The sequence below is a fragment of the Taudactylus pleione genome, unplaced genomic scaffold, assembly GCF_031769625.1.
Source record: "Taudactylus pleione unplaced genomic scaffold, aTauple2 ptg000046l, whole genome shotgun sequence".
NCBI lineage: Eukaryota > Metazoa > Chordata > Amphibia > Anura > Myobatrachidae > Taudactylus > Taudactylus pleione.
This window is the reverse complement of record NW_028284448.1, coordinates 7,467,591-7,483,429: the sequence shown is the minus strand read 5'-3', so window position 1 is coordinate 7,483,429 and position 15,839 is coordinate 7,467,591. Positions and strand designations below refer to the sequence as shown.

Genomic DNA, 15,839 nt, shown 5'->3' with positions numbered 1-15,839 from the left:
ATATCTGAGAATAAGGCTACACACCTAAATATTCTTAATAAAACAAGTCTAATTGGTGTATATGAAACTGTGTTGTTAATGCCTTTTGGTATGTAGCATAGCTTTATTCGGAGATATTCACTATTCAACTAACAGCAGAAGAGGCTGCTGCTTGAATAGGTGTGCCACCACCTCTAAATAGGAGACAATAAGGGAACTAACATAGTATATTCTTTGAGCTTTGTTTGACACATTTCTTCTGTATAGCAGATATACACACATCCTTCGGTTATAATGCCAAATAAGTTCTAGCATTGATTTATTAGAAGTGTTAAAATGTAACCTTTGTTTGAGGTAAAATTTTAATAAATCTTGGTATTCAGAAAATACATTTCTAGGGAACGGTATAAAATACATGCTCATTTCAAGAAGAACCTAATATATTGGTTAAGATATGGAAACCTAAAGGTTTTTCTGGGAGGTGATTCAGATGCATAGAAATGATAATATTGTTACCTGGTGTGTATGTAACTGTTGAGAGTCAGCTGAGCCTCGTCTTGTAGGGCGGCAATGGCCGCAGCATTCCTGAAACTTCTCAGTTCAGAGCCACTGTGCGTAGGTACTGCAAAAGAGCAACAGTCTGTCAGTATACTACAGCACTAATGGTGAAGTATGAGAGATCACACATCCATTGTATAGTAAGATAACACATTTTGGTATGAGTACATGATTTACCATATATTTATTAACTTATCCAGGTTGATGACAGAATATATATATATTTAAATATTGCTAATTCCAATCAAATTTTTTTTTAAATAAAGCTTGACATTTTTAAAGAAAAAAATGCACATTCTTTTCTATCCTGGAATCGGTATGATTAACCGCCAGACGCAAGTCCGGCGGTTGGCATCCCAACAGCGGCTGCCCGACATGGATGAAAATCCCGATCGTCCCTAATGTAAGTATAGACTAACCTAATTCCCTCCCCTAACCCTCCCTTAGGGGTGCCTAACCCTAACCTTACCCCCAGTGCCTAACCCTAATCCCCCCTCTAAGTGCCTAAACCTAACCCCCCCTTCCCCGCTGCCAAAACTTAAGTTCCCCGGGGGAGTGCCTAACCCTAAATCCCCCCCCGGGGGTGCCTAACCCTAACCCTCCCTCCCCCTAGCCTAACCCTAACCTCCCGGGGGGGTCCCTAACCCTAAGTAGCCCATGGGAGCCCTAAACCTAACCCTTCCCCCCCCCCGTGGCTGTCTGCGCCTGGCGCCAGGCATCCCATTGTTCGGGATGCCGGGCGCCGGTCTCCTGATGTCGGTAAAATGACAGGCGTCTAGATTTAAATGCCTGTCATTTAACCCTCGCAGGGATTAAGCAGTCGGGAAGCCGGCTGTCGGGATTAGGTCCACCGGCTTCCCGACTGCATACCTCTATCCTAATCTAATCCTAATCCGAATTAATAAAATTGTATTATACAATTACTCAAATCATGATTCCTAGCATAGCAGTAAACCAGATTAACTTTATTTGAATCGATAATGCTCCCTATGTGTCTATTAACAGAAAATACAATGTTAGGTCGTCCTTTTATGCAGTTGTTTTAATAAAGTAATGCAAATAAAAGTTTCTGGAAAAAAAATATATTCATTAGCAAATTAGCATATGTTTTTTTCTAGATTACAGACCACACGAAGGATACATCTTAATAAACCAGACTGTCTGTTTGGCATTGTTAACATTATAAATCCAGTTTTTCTGTAGGTGTGTGTAATGATATTATGCATTCCTTGTAGATTGAGGACTAGGTTGATTTCAAAAAGCAGTGGTCATTAGAAGCAAGTTGCAGGTATACACATAATTTCCTGGAGTGGTGCATTTGATGCCACAATCTTTTTGTGCCAGTTTGATAGAAACCTCACATCATTACTCTACTATTGGTGAAATCCTCTTTTTTTCTAGTACCCAACTATGTTTTCCAATGTGCTTTCATTCCCCTTCTCGAATCATTACAGTGCTTAAGGGCTCTATTTACTACAATCCGCATTTTGAATGCAGATTGTAGTGTGATATTACAGGGATTTACTAAAAATCCCTTGCAGGGACAGAGCTTGCGATAAAGCTCTGTCCCTGCGAATCTCCTTCGCAGCCTTATCATGGTATTTTCGCAAAAAATACAGTGACAAGTGCCCGCTCATGCGCCAGCCGCCGCTAAGCCCTGCCCCCTCAGCTAAGCCCCGCGATCGGGACCCCCTTGCAACTCTTCTGCTCCCCCCTCCGCGACCACCCCTCCCTTTATTACACTTACCTCCGGTGATCGGTGCTCCGGTGATGTCCTGCTGACATCCAATCTTGCACTGGGACCCGGAGGGAGGACATCACTGGAGCACCAATCTCTGGTCCCTGGTCTCTGGTAAGTTTTTTTTTTTTTTTTTTACAGTGTATCAGCGTGTGGTCTGTTTAGAGCACACAGCTGATCACTGGGGCCGGCTCCAGGTTCTGCTCTGTCTTTTAGAGCAGAGCAGGAGTCCGGTAACCGGGGAAGACCCTGGATAACGCCACCTCCAGGTGGCATTATTATCACAGGGCTTTCCCCGGTATTTTTCACAATTTATTTTTAGTAACTTTGGCCAGATCACATTTCCCATTAAAATTATGGGAAATGCGATCTGCTTACTAAAAATAAGTGATAATTAGGGGTTGGAGTAGAATTTTTACGAATTCTACTCCAATTGCCGTTTAGTAACTTTAGGTGATACTAAAATAATGTAAAAAAGGGTGTGAAAACACCCTTTTTCACCTTATTTTAGTAAAAATAATGTTAATAACACAATCACAATAGGGGACAGATCTCTGCCTCCTATAATATCAGCACACTGTTTTCATGAAATACTTTGTGCTGATGTAAATGTTCTTATGATCTGCATTCAGGTTGTTCTATTACTGCCCATTTTAATATTGGGGACATAATGATTGAGCGGGGGTTGAATTTTAAATACAATAGATGCTATTACACACACCTCAAGTAATGCCATCTGCTTTTCTACCAGGTTACTTTTGCGCACTTACTACTCTCCTCTAAGGTGAGTAGTAATACCTGATTTTTTGTGAGTAGTAATACCTGATTTTTTGGGCAGTCCCCTGCACCCCTGGAAGAGTGGCCAGATCTCTTGCATCCCGCCCAACTCCCCTTGAAGTGGGCAGGGTAGGAGATAATACCTCTGGGAATCACGGTCTGTAGCGAGAGGGTGGGACAAACACTTAATTTCAGCCCCGCACCTCTCTACGGAACCACAAATTGAGGCATTTTGCCGCGGTGGGGACTGAGGGCCTGATACACTACGGATGGCAATTCTGCTTATACGCACACAACACAGTTGCTAATATCATCGGGGATATATAAATGTCACACAAAAAGTAGATTACAGAACCGCAGTCCAAACATTTAGCTAATGGTTAGCAGTTTTAATAATATAGATAAAACATTAACAAATATTTGACAAAGCGTACCCTAGTTCAACCTAGATGAACCAGACATTTGAGATGATTAGAGATCCAATCGATGACGTAATTAAGGTAGGAATATTAACCGAGGCTTACACAGAGTGACTTGTTAATAATGTCCCAGGAATATAACATGCAAATACTAGAGACAATTTCTCCTTTAAATATGTAAATGTTTGATCACAGCCTGACATAAGGACACCCACTTCCCTTTACTCACATCCATATACAAGGGCAACATAGCAAAACAATTGGTAACCGAGTAATATCGGACCCATACGCATAGTTAAGGCAGGTCAGACCTTACTCAGGAATTGCTTACTTCAGCGCACGGTATGAGGTCTCAGATTGCGTCTGGTATCGCAGTGACTAATTTATGCACACCTCAGGCAACGGCGGTATCAGCAGAGGTGGATCGGGAACTCGAAGTGGCCCTGGAAAAAGTGGTCTCATGTAGTTGAGACTATATCGAATGTATTTGGGGTTAGCAAACTGTTAACCCTAAACACGTGACTACACTACAGTACAGACAGCATTAATGTGACTATCATACAGTGCATAGGGCAACCATGTGGCCGCCAGACAATACGATAGCATCCCAGTAAGCACCATAGAGTACAAAGAGCAATCGTGACCAGCAAACAGTAGATGTCAAAGGCATTGAGACTGGTACAGGGTTCTGGGTTGGAGACTATGTGAAAGGCAACAAGGAAAAGGAAGGGGCAGTGAGGAAGAGGTGTAGTTTGGTTTGCCTTTAAAATTGTCCCTTAAAATTCTGCAGCAAAATGGCCTAAAAATTAATACATTTTGGCCTTTTATGGCTTAAACATAAATCACCTATACACTGTTGGTTAATTGCAGATGGTTTATATTTTACATTTTTTTCTAGGATATTGTGTAGGCATAAACAATTACATGAAATGTCTAAGAAAAAAATGTTTTTATACTATGTTTTATTAAGCTATTGTTTAACTATAATTTCAACAATCCTTTTTTTTTTGTAATGACTTTTCTCTAAGCTTCTCCCTAATGCCTTTGGCAGACCATGCAAACAATAGAGAGGGAAACAGGCGTTCTAATAGAGAACAAGAAAATTTGTTTCTGCAAATGCAGCATTTTACAGAGAGAAATTAAAATGTAGTTACAATAGTAATTTTCTATTGTAACAAACGGCAAGACAAATCCTTATCTAATGTTTTAAAGAAAACAATATGATTTTATTCATCCATTGTGTTTTAATACCAAATATAACTAATTCTCGTATTCCTGTTTACAAACCAACTGCTACTTACCAGCCTTAAAAGTGACAATGCATTTGAGACAGGCAAACTCTGTTGCGTCTAGCCGAAGCTGCCGGAATCTCGCCACCACTTCCTGTAATGCCTGGATTTCAGCTATGATTTTATTCAACTTTTGTGAATCTGTGTTATCGTTATTCATCCCTGAAATCAAAACATATCTTAAATGTATCATTTTCATACCTTTCATTTCTAATGCCCACCACATCCCTGTCGCATAACATGTATCTGTCAGCCTGGCATACACTATTTCTGTGTAGATTTTATGAAAATGATAATAAAGCACTCCTTTGGCTCATAACAAACACAGTGATTAGCATTTAAATGACGGTACAAGCAGTTATGAATACAAGACAACATTATTTGCATTTAAATATAGATTGATAAATGACAGGTATAGTCCATTGTTCACAAGGGATTTGTTATTCTTCACATGTTGTTCATATTCCCAGCAATGTATTTTCATGTTAATTTCTACAACAAAGTCATTAAATTGAGCAGTCCTTACCAGATACAGCCAGTAGTGTGCTAGCATCAATCGGGATGGCCCATTGTGCAATTCCCAGCACAAATAGCTCACGCCATGCGTCTTCTAGAAGCATCAGCTGCCACACAACATATGAATGATAGGTTTAGAATCACATCAGCCTTGCATACTGCTCCTATATTAGAAGCCCCGTGCACACTCTTTAGAACTCTTTATAGCTGAATATTTTATCTTAATTATGCTTTGTCAATGATACTCGGGATAGAGGGGTTTGTAGTACACTGGGTTGTATAGATCAGACAAGTTGGTCTCTATAATAGGTCCTCTCAAAACTAAATTGGTTATAAAATATAAAATGTCTCATTTAAACACAAATGACAAGTGGCATCAGACATTTATACCATGAACCATATGTATTGGTTATGTTGTATACATTCTAAAAATGTTATTAGAGGTAGGCTATGGAACTCCATATGGCTTTTCGTGGTTTTCTCATGTATAGAGAGGGTGTATTCATTGTAGACTCTATCTTAATATAAATGTGTTTTATCATTGTGTTACACATAATAATGCTCTAATACATTTCCATTACATGATATGAAATGACTTGATAGACCATATTGAATTACTATGAAATACAATTATTAACAAACCACATTCCTTATTCCCTTAAATAACCCTCTTGAAAAGAATTGGAGCAAGATTGTGAAAAAATTCCCAAGTATAAAGCACAACAAAGTAGACTGGGGCTATATAAATACATGTTCGTATTATGTATATTAAAGGGCAAACGTGCATCTTTTACTTTAATATTAAAGTGCCATTCTACAGTGATGGTAGATGTTGGGAAGTGTGCCTTTTCCATGAATAAAAGAGTGGCTGATTTTGTGTTCTCTCTTGTTCTTTCTCTCTCTCTCTCTCTCTCTCTCTCTCTCTCTCTTGTTCGCTCTCTCTCTCTCTCTCGAGAGAGAGAGAGAGATAGAGAGAGAGAGAGATGTTCTGGAGCATGGAGAGAGGGCTTCATCTTATAGCTCAGAGGTTCCGAAGCTTAGGGCCTGATTCAGACCCGGTCGCAAGTGCTGAGCGCTCGCAACCAGGTCGATGGTGGCCCAGAGCGCATGCGCACAATGGAGCCGGCTCCGTCGTGCGCATGCGCGAGACCCGGATAGCGATGGGCAAACCGCTGCTCCGGGTCTCGCACCAAAGGGGGCGTGCTGTCGATGTTGAGTGATAGCACGCCCCAGTCAAGCATGGATATCCTCAGCCAAAAATATTTAACCACCTGTGCTCAACCATGTATATCTCTAAACCATGTACTGTCGGACTGAAGACTGAGAGGACATGTCACAGAGTATGGAAGTAACTACAAGTCTACTATCAACTTGTGACTTGAGGTGAGTACTGGCACCTTTATTCTGCAAGTAATACATTTTCCTTTTTACACTGTACCCATAGCTGTGGGCTTTCTAAAATATATCTGTGCAAAATAGTACATACTAAGAAAGAAAAGAAAACATTCATATAGAGAATACTAAAGTGCTTCACTTACTTGATCTTGTAGGGACAGAGTAGAGAAAGCGGGCACACTCTTTGCCCATTTAATGCTCATGAAAAGAAGCCGGGCTGCAGATTCACAAACTGATTCCGTGGCCACTTCATAGAGGTACAGTGGTGCTCCATTTACTTCATGTGGATACTACAGCAAAATGGAAAGAATTTATTTTATTCTGATAGGCTGCTAATACTAAAGACAGGTAACTACATAGCTGCCATTTCCCCCAGTGTTGCAGCTTTATATTCTATCATTGTTTGTTTCTGCAAAACACATCAAACTAATAGGTGAATAATGTGTATATGACTGCATAGGATGATCTATCCTGAAACATAAAGTAACTTTCATCTAGAGCAAACTCATATGTCTTTTGCTGGCTCTCCTCTTCTAATAGGTTCTAATACAAATACAAAAAAATTCCCCTTTCACACTACAAGCAATACTGAAACTGAATTCCACAATGAATGCGCAATAAACAAAAAATGGCAGCTAAACCAAATCCCAGGAAGATAAGCACAAATCTTCTAAAATGATATGAAAAAAAGTTATGGGTATAAGGTACCAGCGCTCATTTATGAAAGATGAATGTCAATGATAAAATTGTTCACAATTTATTACATATAAAAACGTGCAAATAGCAAAATGGATGACAATATTCCATATACACTAATATACCAAATAAGCCACATAGATCTAGAATATAAATCTTAAATATAAAGTGACATAGCGCAAAAAGGGGATATATATCCCAAATTAGCCACAAAAGATCTTAAAGTGACAAGGTGCAAATGGAAAAAAATTCCTTTTATAAATAATGAAAGTTCCAGTTGGAAGGAAGAATGTTGTATTATTTTCTCACCCCTCGTTGGTGCTGCGGTGGGCTAGCCTGCAAAGGCAGAGGGTCCCGGGCTGGAAAGCACGGCACCACCGCAGAAAATTTTCCAACCACAAGTCCTGGGGGGAGTTCAAATCCTTCGATGTATGCTCCGCGCAACGCTTTTCGGTTATGAGACCTTTTTCAAGAACGGTTCCGTTCATTTGACATTCATCTTTCATAAATGAGCGCTGGTACCTTATACCCATAACTTTTTTTCATAACACTACAAGCAATAACCCATGTTATTGCACGTGACTGCGCAACAACCCGGGTTACTGTGCAGTGTGAAAGGGCAGGATGAAATAAGCCGTGTCGAATCCAGCATTTCAACCCTGGTCACGAGAAGGGTTGAACATGTGTTCAATCTAGCTAGAGGTGCAATGTGAATGGATAACCCCGTTCGATGCGACCCAAGTCCCAGTCACTGCATACGAAGATCTGGCGCTTGGAGATCTCATCTCTGTGTGCCGGCTCAGCCGGGTTTTTGAACACATTTGACACCCAGTGTCAAAGCTGCTCAGACCCCTTTCACACTGCACGTTGGACCTGGGTTATTCCAGGGTTGTCCCCATTCACACTAAACCTGCGTCAGCCCTGCAAAACTTGTGTGTATCATTAGAAATGGATGCCTTTTAGGCTCACAAAGATGAGACCATAAAAGGTGGGTAGTGGCTACACCAGAAGCTCCAATCAGCTCTTTTATGCGTGACCCAAGTCTGATAACCCAGGTCGCACCGTTCACACCGCACTGTTACTGTCAGTGCTGAGTTTGACCCAGGCTCAGATTCCTGGGACACACAACCCGGGTTGACCCTTTCACACCAAGCCAGGACCCAGGTTATAAGTTTTATGTGAAAGGGGTATTTTTCTTCAATTACTATTAACCTTTGCTTCATTTTGTCTGCCAAATAGAGTAGAAAAGGTAAACTGGAAGCTATTCCCACCAATCCTGCTTATCTATTATACATTACATGTTGAAATGTGCTGCATCACATTTAGTGTCATACTTTTGTTGCATTTAATATGCTATAAATGAATTTTGCAGCTTAACGTATTATAATCAGTCTCATAGGCCTGGGGGTAAATTTATTATCCAGTGGTTTGTCAAAGCTGAGCTGAGAAGGAGGAGGGTAGTGGAGGAGTAGGGGGGGCAACGTGGTTTGTAGTATTGGGAGGAGATAAGAGATTTAAAGTAAGATTGTTTAGTGTGAAACAGAGCAGAGTTGTAGGAAGCGAGCATGAATATCAAATGGAGTTGTGTATATAAATATATATATATATATATATATATATATATATATATATATATATATATTTAGAAAAGTCAAATAAAATAAAATGGTGCTTGGAAGTTCATAAACAGAAATGTAAGTAAGATCTCTTACATATGTTGATAAATAACAGCAGGTTAGGGCTAAGGGGGTCACGGATACATTTATGGAGAACAGTTGTGGTCAGAACGATGATAGCCTACTGTCCAGAGTTGTGAGTAAGGAGACTAAGATGGCAAAGATGATTGAAGCTGGCAGGGAAGGCATGCAGATGAAAGACAGCAACAATCAACAGGATCCAGTGACTGGGATGATAATAGCAATTAGAGGGATCCAGAAACCATGAGTGGCAATGATGATGAAAACAGTGTATGACAGAGTCCAGAGGTTGTAGACAAAGCATTGAGTAGCAGATCTAGTCCGCAGCCTTCAGGAATTGCCTATGTAGCAGAGGAGGAACACAACGGCCCATAGTAGTAGCAGGTAGAAGTCTGGGGCAAGGCCTTGTTAAGTCTGGAGGAGAACAGCATCACTGGCTGTAATAGTAAGTAGGCTGGGGGGAGGTGGAGCAGTGGAGCCCAGGTCGACGTTGCATCCTATAATAGCCAGGGAAGGTTCTGGATTTTTCTCCTGTAGATCACGAGTCCCAGGGGATATACAAGTTTGGGCCCCAGTGGAGAGCTCACAATGGCACATTCACTCTGATCGGCAGCCAAAATGAGATAAAGAAATCAGAATCTAAATTTTTTGACTCCTCAAAGTATCCCGCTTTTGCAGATATAACCACCAAACACACTCGTGTCATTCTTTCTATAGTGGAAAACAAATATTTGTGAAGATCTTCCCAACACTGTTGCAGAAGTTCCCACAAATGTTTTGCACTTTTAGATTGCTTTGCATTCATCATTTTATCTAGTTCATCTCAAACCAGCTCAATGGGGTTTAAGTCTGGAGACTGTGCTGACCATTCCATGATTTGATGCCTACTAGCTTGTTCTTTTCCTCAAAGGTAGGTCTGAAATTGCCTGGAGGTATGTTTTGGGTCATTATCTTGCTGTAGGATGAACCATTGACCAACTAGGCAGAGACCAGAGGCTATTGCATGGTGCTGCAAATGCTGGGGTAGCCCTTTTGAGTTTGGGTGCCAATCACTCTATGCAAGTCGCAAACTCCTGATCAAGAATAAAATAAGAATAAAGAAGTTGATTGATTGCTAGGGGCAACTTTACAATTGTCCTCTTCTCCACTATTTAGAAGGATTGATGCATTTCCACCATAGGGCCACATTCAATTAGACGCGAAAAGCCGTTTTAGCTGAAAAAGTTTCGCCAATGATGTAATTTCACAAAGCGGAAAAGTATCGACATATTCAATTCCAAATACTTTTTGCGTACGCAAAAACGCAATGCAATGTAATAGGCGAAAAAGATTTGCCTATGAATAGGTGGTAAAAAAAAGTGCAGAATTGCGGTTTTGAGGTGCAAACATTGGGAAACCACTCAGCACCCTTGGGACAGACCCCAAAGCATAACTGTGTCAAAAAAATCATTTAAAAAAAAATGAAGAACACCCCAAAAAATTACTTTGAAAATGGGGGCGAAAAAAAACAAAGTCGGGGTTCAAACTTAAAAACTAGCGAAATAAGCTTCTGGGGGTCTGCATGTATGGGGGAGGTGTTTTTTGATTGCATGGGCTTCCTGAAGGTGCATTTTTTAAAACTTCACTTTTTCGATTTTTAACCATGCTTGCACCCATTTTCATGTACAGTAGAAAAAGGAGGGGGGTTTAACCCCCTGTTGTTCCTCAGCACACTGAATAGTACCTGCAACAATATATGAAAGCTATATGGTCATAGAAATCAGAGATATTAGTTGCATGCATTTGCAAATACATGGGAAGCTGCTAGGCCACGTCACGGCTTCTCTGTCACTAGCAGTCCCTAACACTAAGGGGTTCACATACGGGGCGCAGTGCACCCCGAAAAACGTCCAGCCCAGGACCCCCCCAGGGCATCACACGAAAAATGGAAAAAGAGTGACAGTGCAGTGTAAAGTATAGGTGTGTAAGACTAATTAATGAGTTGTTTTTCTACTTAGTATGACCCCCTCCCTTTCATGCACCTGATTAGTGCTGCTAGATTGCTTGAGCAGCTGCCATTTTTTGTTTGTTTGGTATGAGTGGCATGAAGGAGCCAGCATTAGTAGGGCATGCTGGTTCTAGTAGTGCTAGTTGGAGTTCCCAGGGGTGACTCCCAGGTAAGCTGGCTCTCAATGTGGATGCATTTATGTATGTGCCTTTATCAGGAGGCCTTACATTTGATAACATTTATATGTGCCTTTATCATGAGGCCTTATAATTGGTATATTTTACATTTGGGGTGAACGTTCGGGCGTAAGGCCTCCGGGGCTGGTCTGGCTGGGCCCCCTCATGGCATCACCACTTAATACACATAGTTGCTTTTTACATCACATATTATGTTTGAATTTTTTTATGTAATAATTCACATAAATTTTAACCCCTTTTTCCAACACTCATTAATTAGTCTTACACACCTATACTTTACACTGCACTGTCACTCTTTTTCCATTTTTCGTGTGATGCCCTGGGGGGGTCCTGGGCTGGACGTTTTTCGGGGTGCACTGCACCCTGGATGTGAACCCCTTAGTGTTAGGGACTGCTAGTGACAGAGAAGCCGTGACGTGGCCTAGCAGCTTCCCATGTATTTGCAAATGCATGAAACTAATATCTCTGATTTCTATGACCATATAGTTTTCATATATTGTTGCAGGTACTATTCAGTGTGCGGAGGAACAATAGGGGGTTAAACCCCCCTCCTTTTTCTACTTAGTATGACCCCCTCCCTTTCATGCACCTGATTAGTGCTGCTAGATTGTTTGTCCATTTTCATGTACCCCAAATTTTCAGGGACTAGTTATTTTCTCAAAACAAAAAATGCTAAATGCTATTCTTCACCACTTGTGCAAAGACACTAATTAGCAGCTATTGAGAGCATTTAAGCACCCCAAAAACCTTCAGCAGGGCTTTTCGGGGGCATCTAAATTGATCCCCAATGTTATTGCATCTTTTGGGGGTCAGGCTGATTTCCCCAAATCTGATAGCACTTTCCGCCTGTTTGCGTTTCGCCAGGTCCCGTTTTCACGTCCTTTATAATTGAATAGGACGAAAAGCAGGACCATGCATGAAAAATTTTCGCCTACAAAACACGCGAAGTCGGCGAAAAGTAGATTCCGTCGATGGCGGAGAAATTATTGCTGCTAATTGAATAGTGGGGTAAGTTTTACTATTGCATGGTAGATATTACTAACCCGATGATCAGCGGCTTTGAATGGTTTAGCATGAATTATTATTGAAATCCATTCGTCAAAGTCTCCATAGCTTTGAAAATCCGACGGATAGTAAATCTACCCTAATTTATGTTTTCTTTGTCAAACACTCCTACACTTGTAAAGAATGATGTACCCAACTCTGCCAGATCGGGATATGAGAAGTCATCTTGAAGTTCTCTAATGCCTGCATGCATGGAGTTTCCATGCAGAACAAATCAGCCTTCTGAATCTAGGAAACACGCTTAGCGATACATAGTGGTGCTTTAAATGTGTTATCCACTTTTGGACAACTACTTCTCAAAAAAGCCATGTTTAAGTTGTGTCTTACAAGACTTCTCATTGGACAGCACATTTGACTCTGAAGAAACTGCATTTGGTGTTTGGATTAGAGTTGAATCATTCTCATGGGTCAAAGGAAAAGTGTTTCCCATTGATTATAATGCATAACTAAGGGACTGGTTCATAGATTTAAAACACCACATTCATTCTCTGAACTATGATTGTCACCTCTTGAAGAACTGTTGTAACCTTTTGATGTATGATAGGAGAGAGAGAAGGCACAGCAGCTGGGGCCCAGCCGTGGGGAAGGATGAAACAAGGCATGCAGATTAGCAACACGAGGTAATAGTGCATTGGAAATCTCAATTCTGGGTAGTAAAAGAGGACAGAGAGGGCTTCCCAGTGTTCAGTTGCTGTTTGAACCTAAAAGCATTTGGCCTGCAGCTAATGGATTTATAAGAATTTTGAACAGCTCTGTCCATGTGATATAAAGGCTTTAGTAAAATCAAAATATACAGAGCAGGAAGCCAGAAAGTTAACCAATGTATTTAGTAAGAGCTCTTGGAAGGCATGTTCAAACCAACACATTCACTTACCATAGACAAAAAGAAAAAACCTTCGTGGGGCACTCTTAACAAAGTTTGAGTGCCCCACAAAGGTTTTTGTTTTTTGCCTATGGCAACTCCCATACCAATGATATTTAATTGAATCTGAAAGCACCACCAACTCAGTGCCAACCTTGCTTATTTAACTGAGATAGGCCTCTATTTTGGTGCTTTATATTTGATACAGCCTTATCCTAAAAAAAGTTCTGTTAGTGCAGACTCACTACCCCTGCTTCTAACTTATACCCCTTTTACACCAGAGTTAAAACCTGGGTAGCCCCTTGGTGTAAAAGGGGACAGGGTTGGATTTCCGGGTTCTAGTGACCCGGCAATCCAACCCAGGTAACTTGCAGAGTTTAACACGGGAATGATCCGTGAAACCCTGCAGTGTAAACGGCGCAATCCGAGTCACGATGACCTGGAGAGCGCCGCATGCCGGCCAATGATGACGTCATCTCCAAGCGTCCACTTCCACGCCGGAAAAGCCGGGTCACTGCAGACCCGGCTCCGGTGTGGACAGCGCCGACTCGGGAATTTCCTGGGTCGGTGCCGGCTAAATTCCGGGTCTGATCCGGTTTGGAACCCTGTTCCAACCTCCAGGTCAGACCCGGAATTTAGGTATAAAAGCAGTATTACAAGATTTACCTACCCCTTGAACATGTTTGAATAACATGTACCTATGATTTTGAAACACTGACCTAGGTGGATCTATTCTGTTCGGGTTTACCAAGTAGTGATACGTACTTTCAGCTAGTGTGACTGTCCTAGGATGGTTCATGATATATAAGTTAATCTTACCTTTGGGGTTGGTTGAGCCAGTCCAATTAAGGTCTGTCGCTCAGGGGTGGTGGACACTGCTGCTAACTCTAGGTTATGTGGCTCCAGCTGGCTAACAGTGGTGAAGAAAGTAGGCGTTGACATCGCTGCTGATGGAAAGTGAGGTGTTGTTCCATTGACGTCCTTGTGTCCTCTGAAATACAGAGCCACTTGCTTCCTTATGGTGGATGTTCTTGGTCCCCTTTCATGTTGAACAGCTGAAATCAATCCAGTAATCATCTCAGTACTAATCAAACTCATTTGGCAAATGGATGCAAAGAACAGGCTCTTACACACTTGAGTTCATTAAAAGGTTAAAATCACGAAAATCTTCCCTCATACTGTGTCCTTGAGAGATCATTTCTTCCTTATGATTTTCCTTTTTTAAATAAAGACACTAATCTATATTTTGCCAGAACGGTGTCAATCATTTTAATGTAGGCTTCTGTTCTTAAGCATAATGCTTTTGATTTTGCTTATGTAAAAAAATAAAAGGTGACTATCTCTCTGATTGCTAAGAAAATCTCATAATTGTTTTTTTTTTCCTTTTTCTAATATGAGCGACAATAGATGATTGTATATTTAGGCTAGAAATTTTCACATTCTCCTATTAATGGGAAGCAGACATTTAGTGAGTATGTTAATTACCATCTTTATTCATGTTGACTTCTAAACATTTCTTCAGGCGACATGCCCTGCACTGATTTCTATGTGTCTTGTCCACTGGACAGCCACCCTGCAGAGACAACAATTGTACAAATTACATTTATGTCCTTAAAAATAATCTGTCTATCTATTGTACAGGTCATGTCATGATCTAAAGACCAAGCAGGTGTAAGTAAAGGGTTGCCATATAAATGGTAATTTTTAGTCCCAGTGAGCACTGCCTGCAATTATCCCTCTCACTGCTGTTTTATTAAGGATACATCATATTGTCAATGTTAATATCACCTTTTATTACAGGTTTTTTTCTTAGCCTTATAAAATTGTTCAAGGTCTACGGACTGTACGGTTATTGTCTATTTCTTAAAAACATATAGCTTAATACATTTTAAAAGTGCAATACATTGCGAATTTCTTTGATGTAACAGCCATGTCACCAGGGCTGGACTGGGGCTCTTCTTGCAAATGCCTGATGGGCGGTCTAGCCCGTAAGCCTGGTCGAGCAGCTCCACCTCTCGGCACTCTTCTTGGCCGGCATGCAGAGAGATGGGTGGTGTCCAGTGTGGAATAAACCTCCGTCTTTCTGCCTCACATAGAGCATAACAATGAAGGAGACTGTGTCCTGTAAATCCTGGGAATGAATGAGCACTCATTCATCCCCGGGATTTACAGGACACAGTCTCCTTCATTGTTATAATGTGGCTATTTGGCTGTTTCACCTGACGGACGCTCCGAGTGTAGCCCTTCATAGACATCAAGCGACCACCGGCCCGCTCCTGCCTGCACAGCCCTCTGACCTCTATGTGAGGCAGAAAGACGGAGGTTTATTCCACACTGGACGGCACTGACTCTGGAGAGTAAATATATAAGGTACACTTGGGGAAATCTTCTGAGAATTGTCCATTAACAAACTGCTGGAGCAGATTGGACAGCACTGAGAAAAAAAACCCTTTAATACAGCACGTTCCCACAGAACCATCTTTGCATTTAAGTCGCTCCCCGCTGGTCGGGTTGAGCGCAGTACCCACAGGTACTAAAGTGACGTGTTCATCCACCTATATTCCACCTTAGAGACTGCAAGCACGAAATTACAGTGCCATCCTGTCCAATCACCTACAGGGGATTTTGATTTACAGAAACGTACATTTATACCACCAGATTCCT

The 15,839-nt window shown here is 41.2% G+C and overlaps 1 protein-coding gene across 1 annotated transcript in view; it reads right to left on the bottom strand.

The window, feature by feature from the left end:
- Positions 1 to 15,839, bottom strand: part of NR2E1 (nuclear receptor subfamily 2 group E member 1) — a 42,585-nt gene that overhangs the window by 6,717 nt on the left and 20,029 nt on the right. The window contains exons 3-8 of the mRNA XM_088460405.1: positions 14,661 to 14,748; positions 13,995 to 14,230; positions 6,815 to 6,961; positions 5,287 to 5,383; positions 4,773 to 4,922; positions 496 to 601 (exon numbers count right to left, since the gene is read on the bottom strand). Of these exons, the coding sequence (XP_088316531.1) occupies positions 496 to 601; positions 4,773 to 4,922; positions 5,287 to 5,383; positions 6,815 to 6,961; positions 13,995 to 14,230; positions 14,661 to 14,748 (824 nt within the window). The remainder of the gene's footprint in view (positions 1 to 495; positions 602 to 4,772; positions 4,923 to 5,286; positions 5,384 to 6,814; positions 6,962 to 13,994; positions 14,231 to 14,660; positions 14,749 to 15,839) is intronic.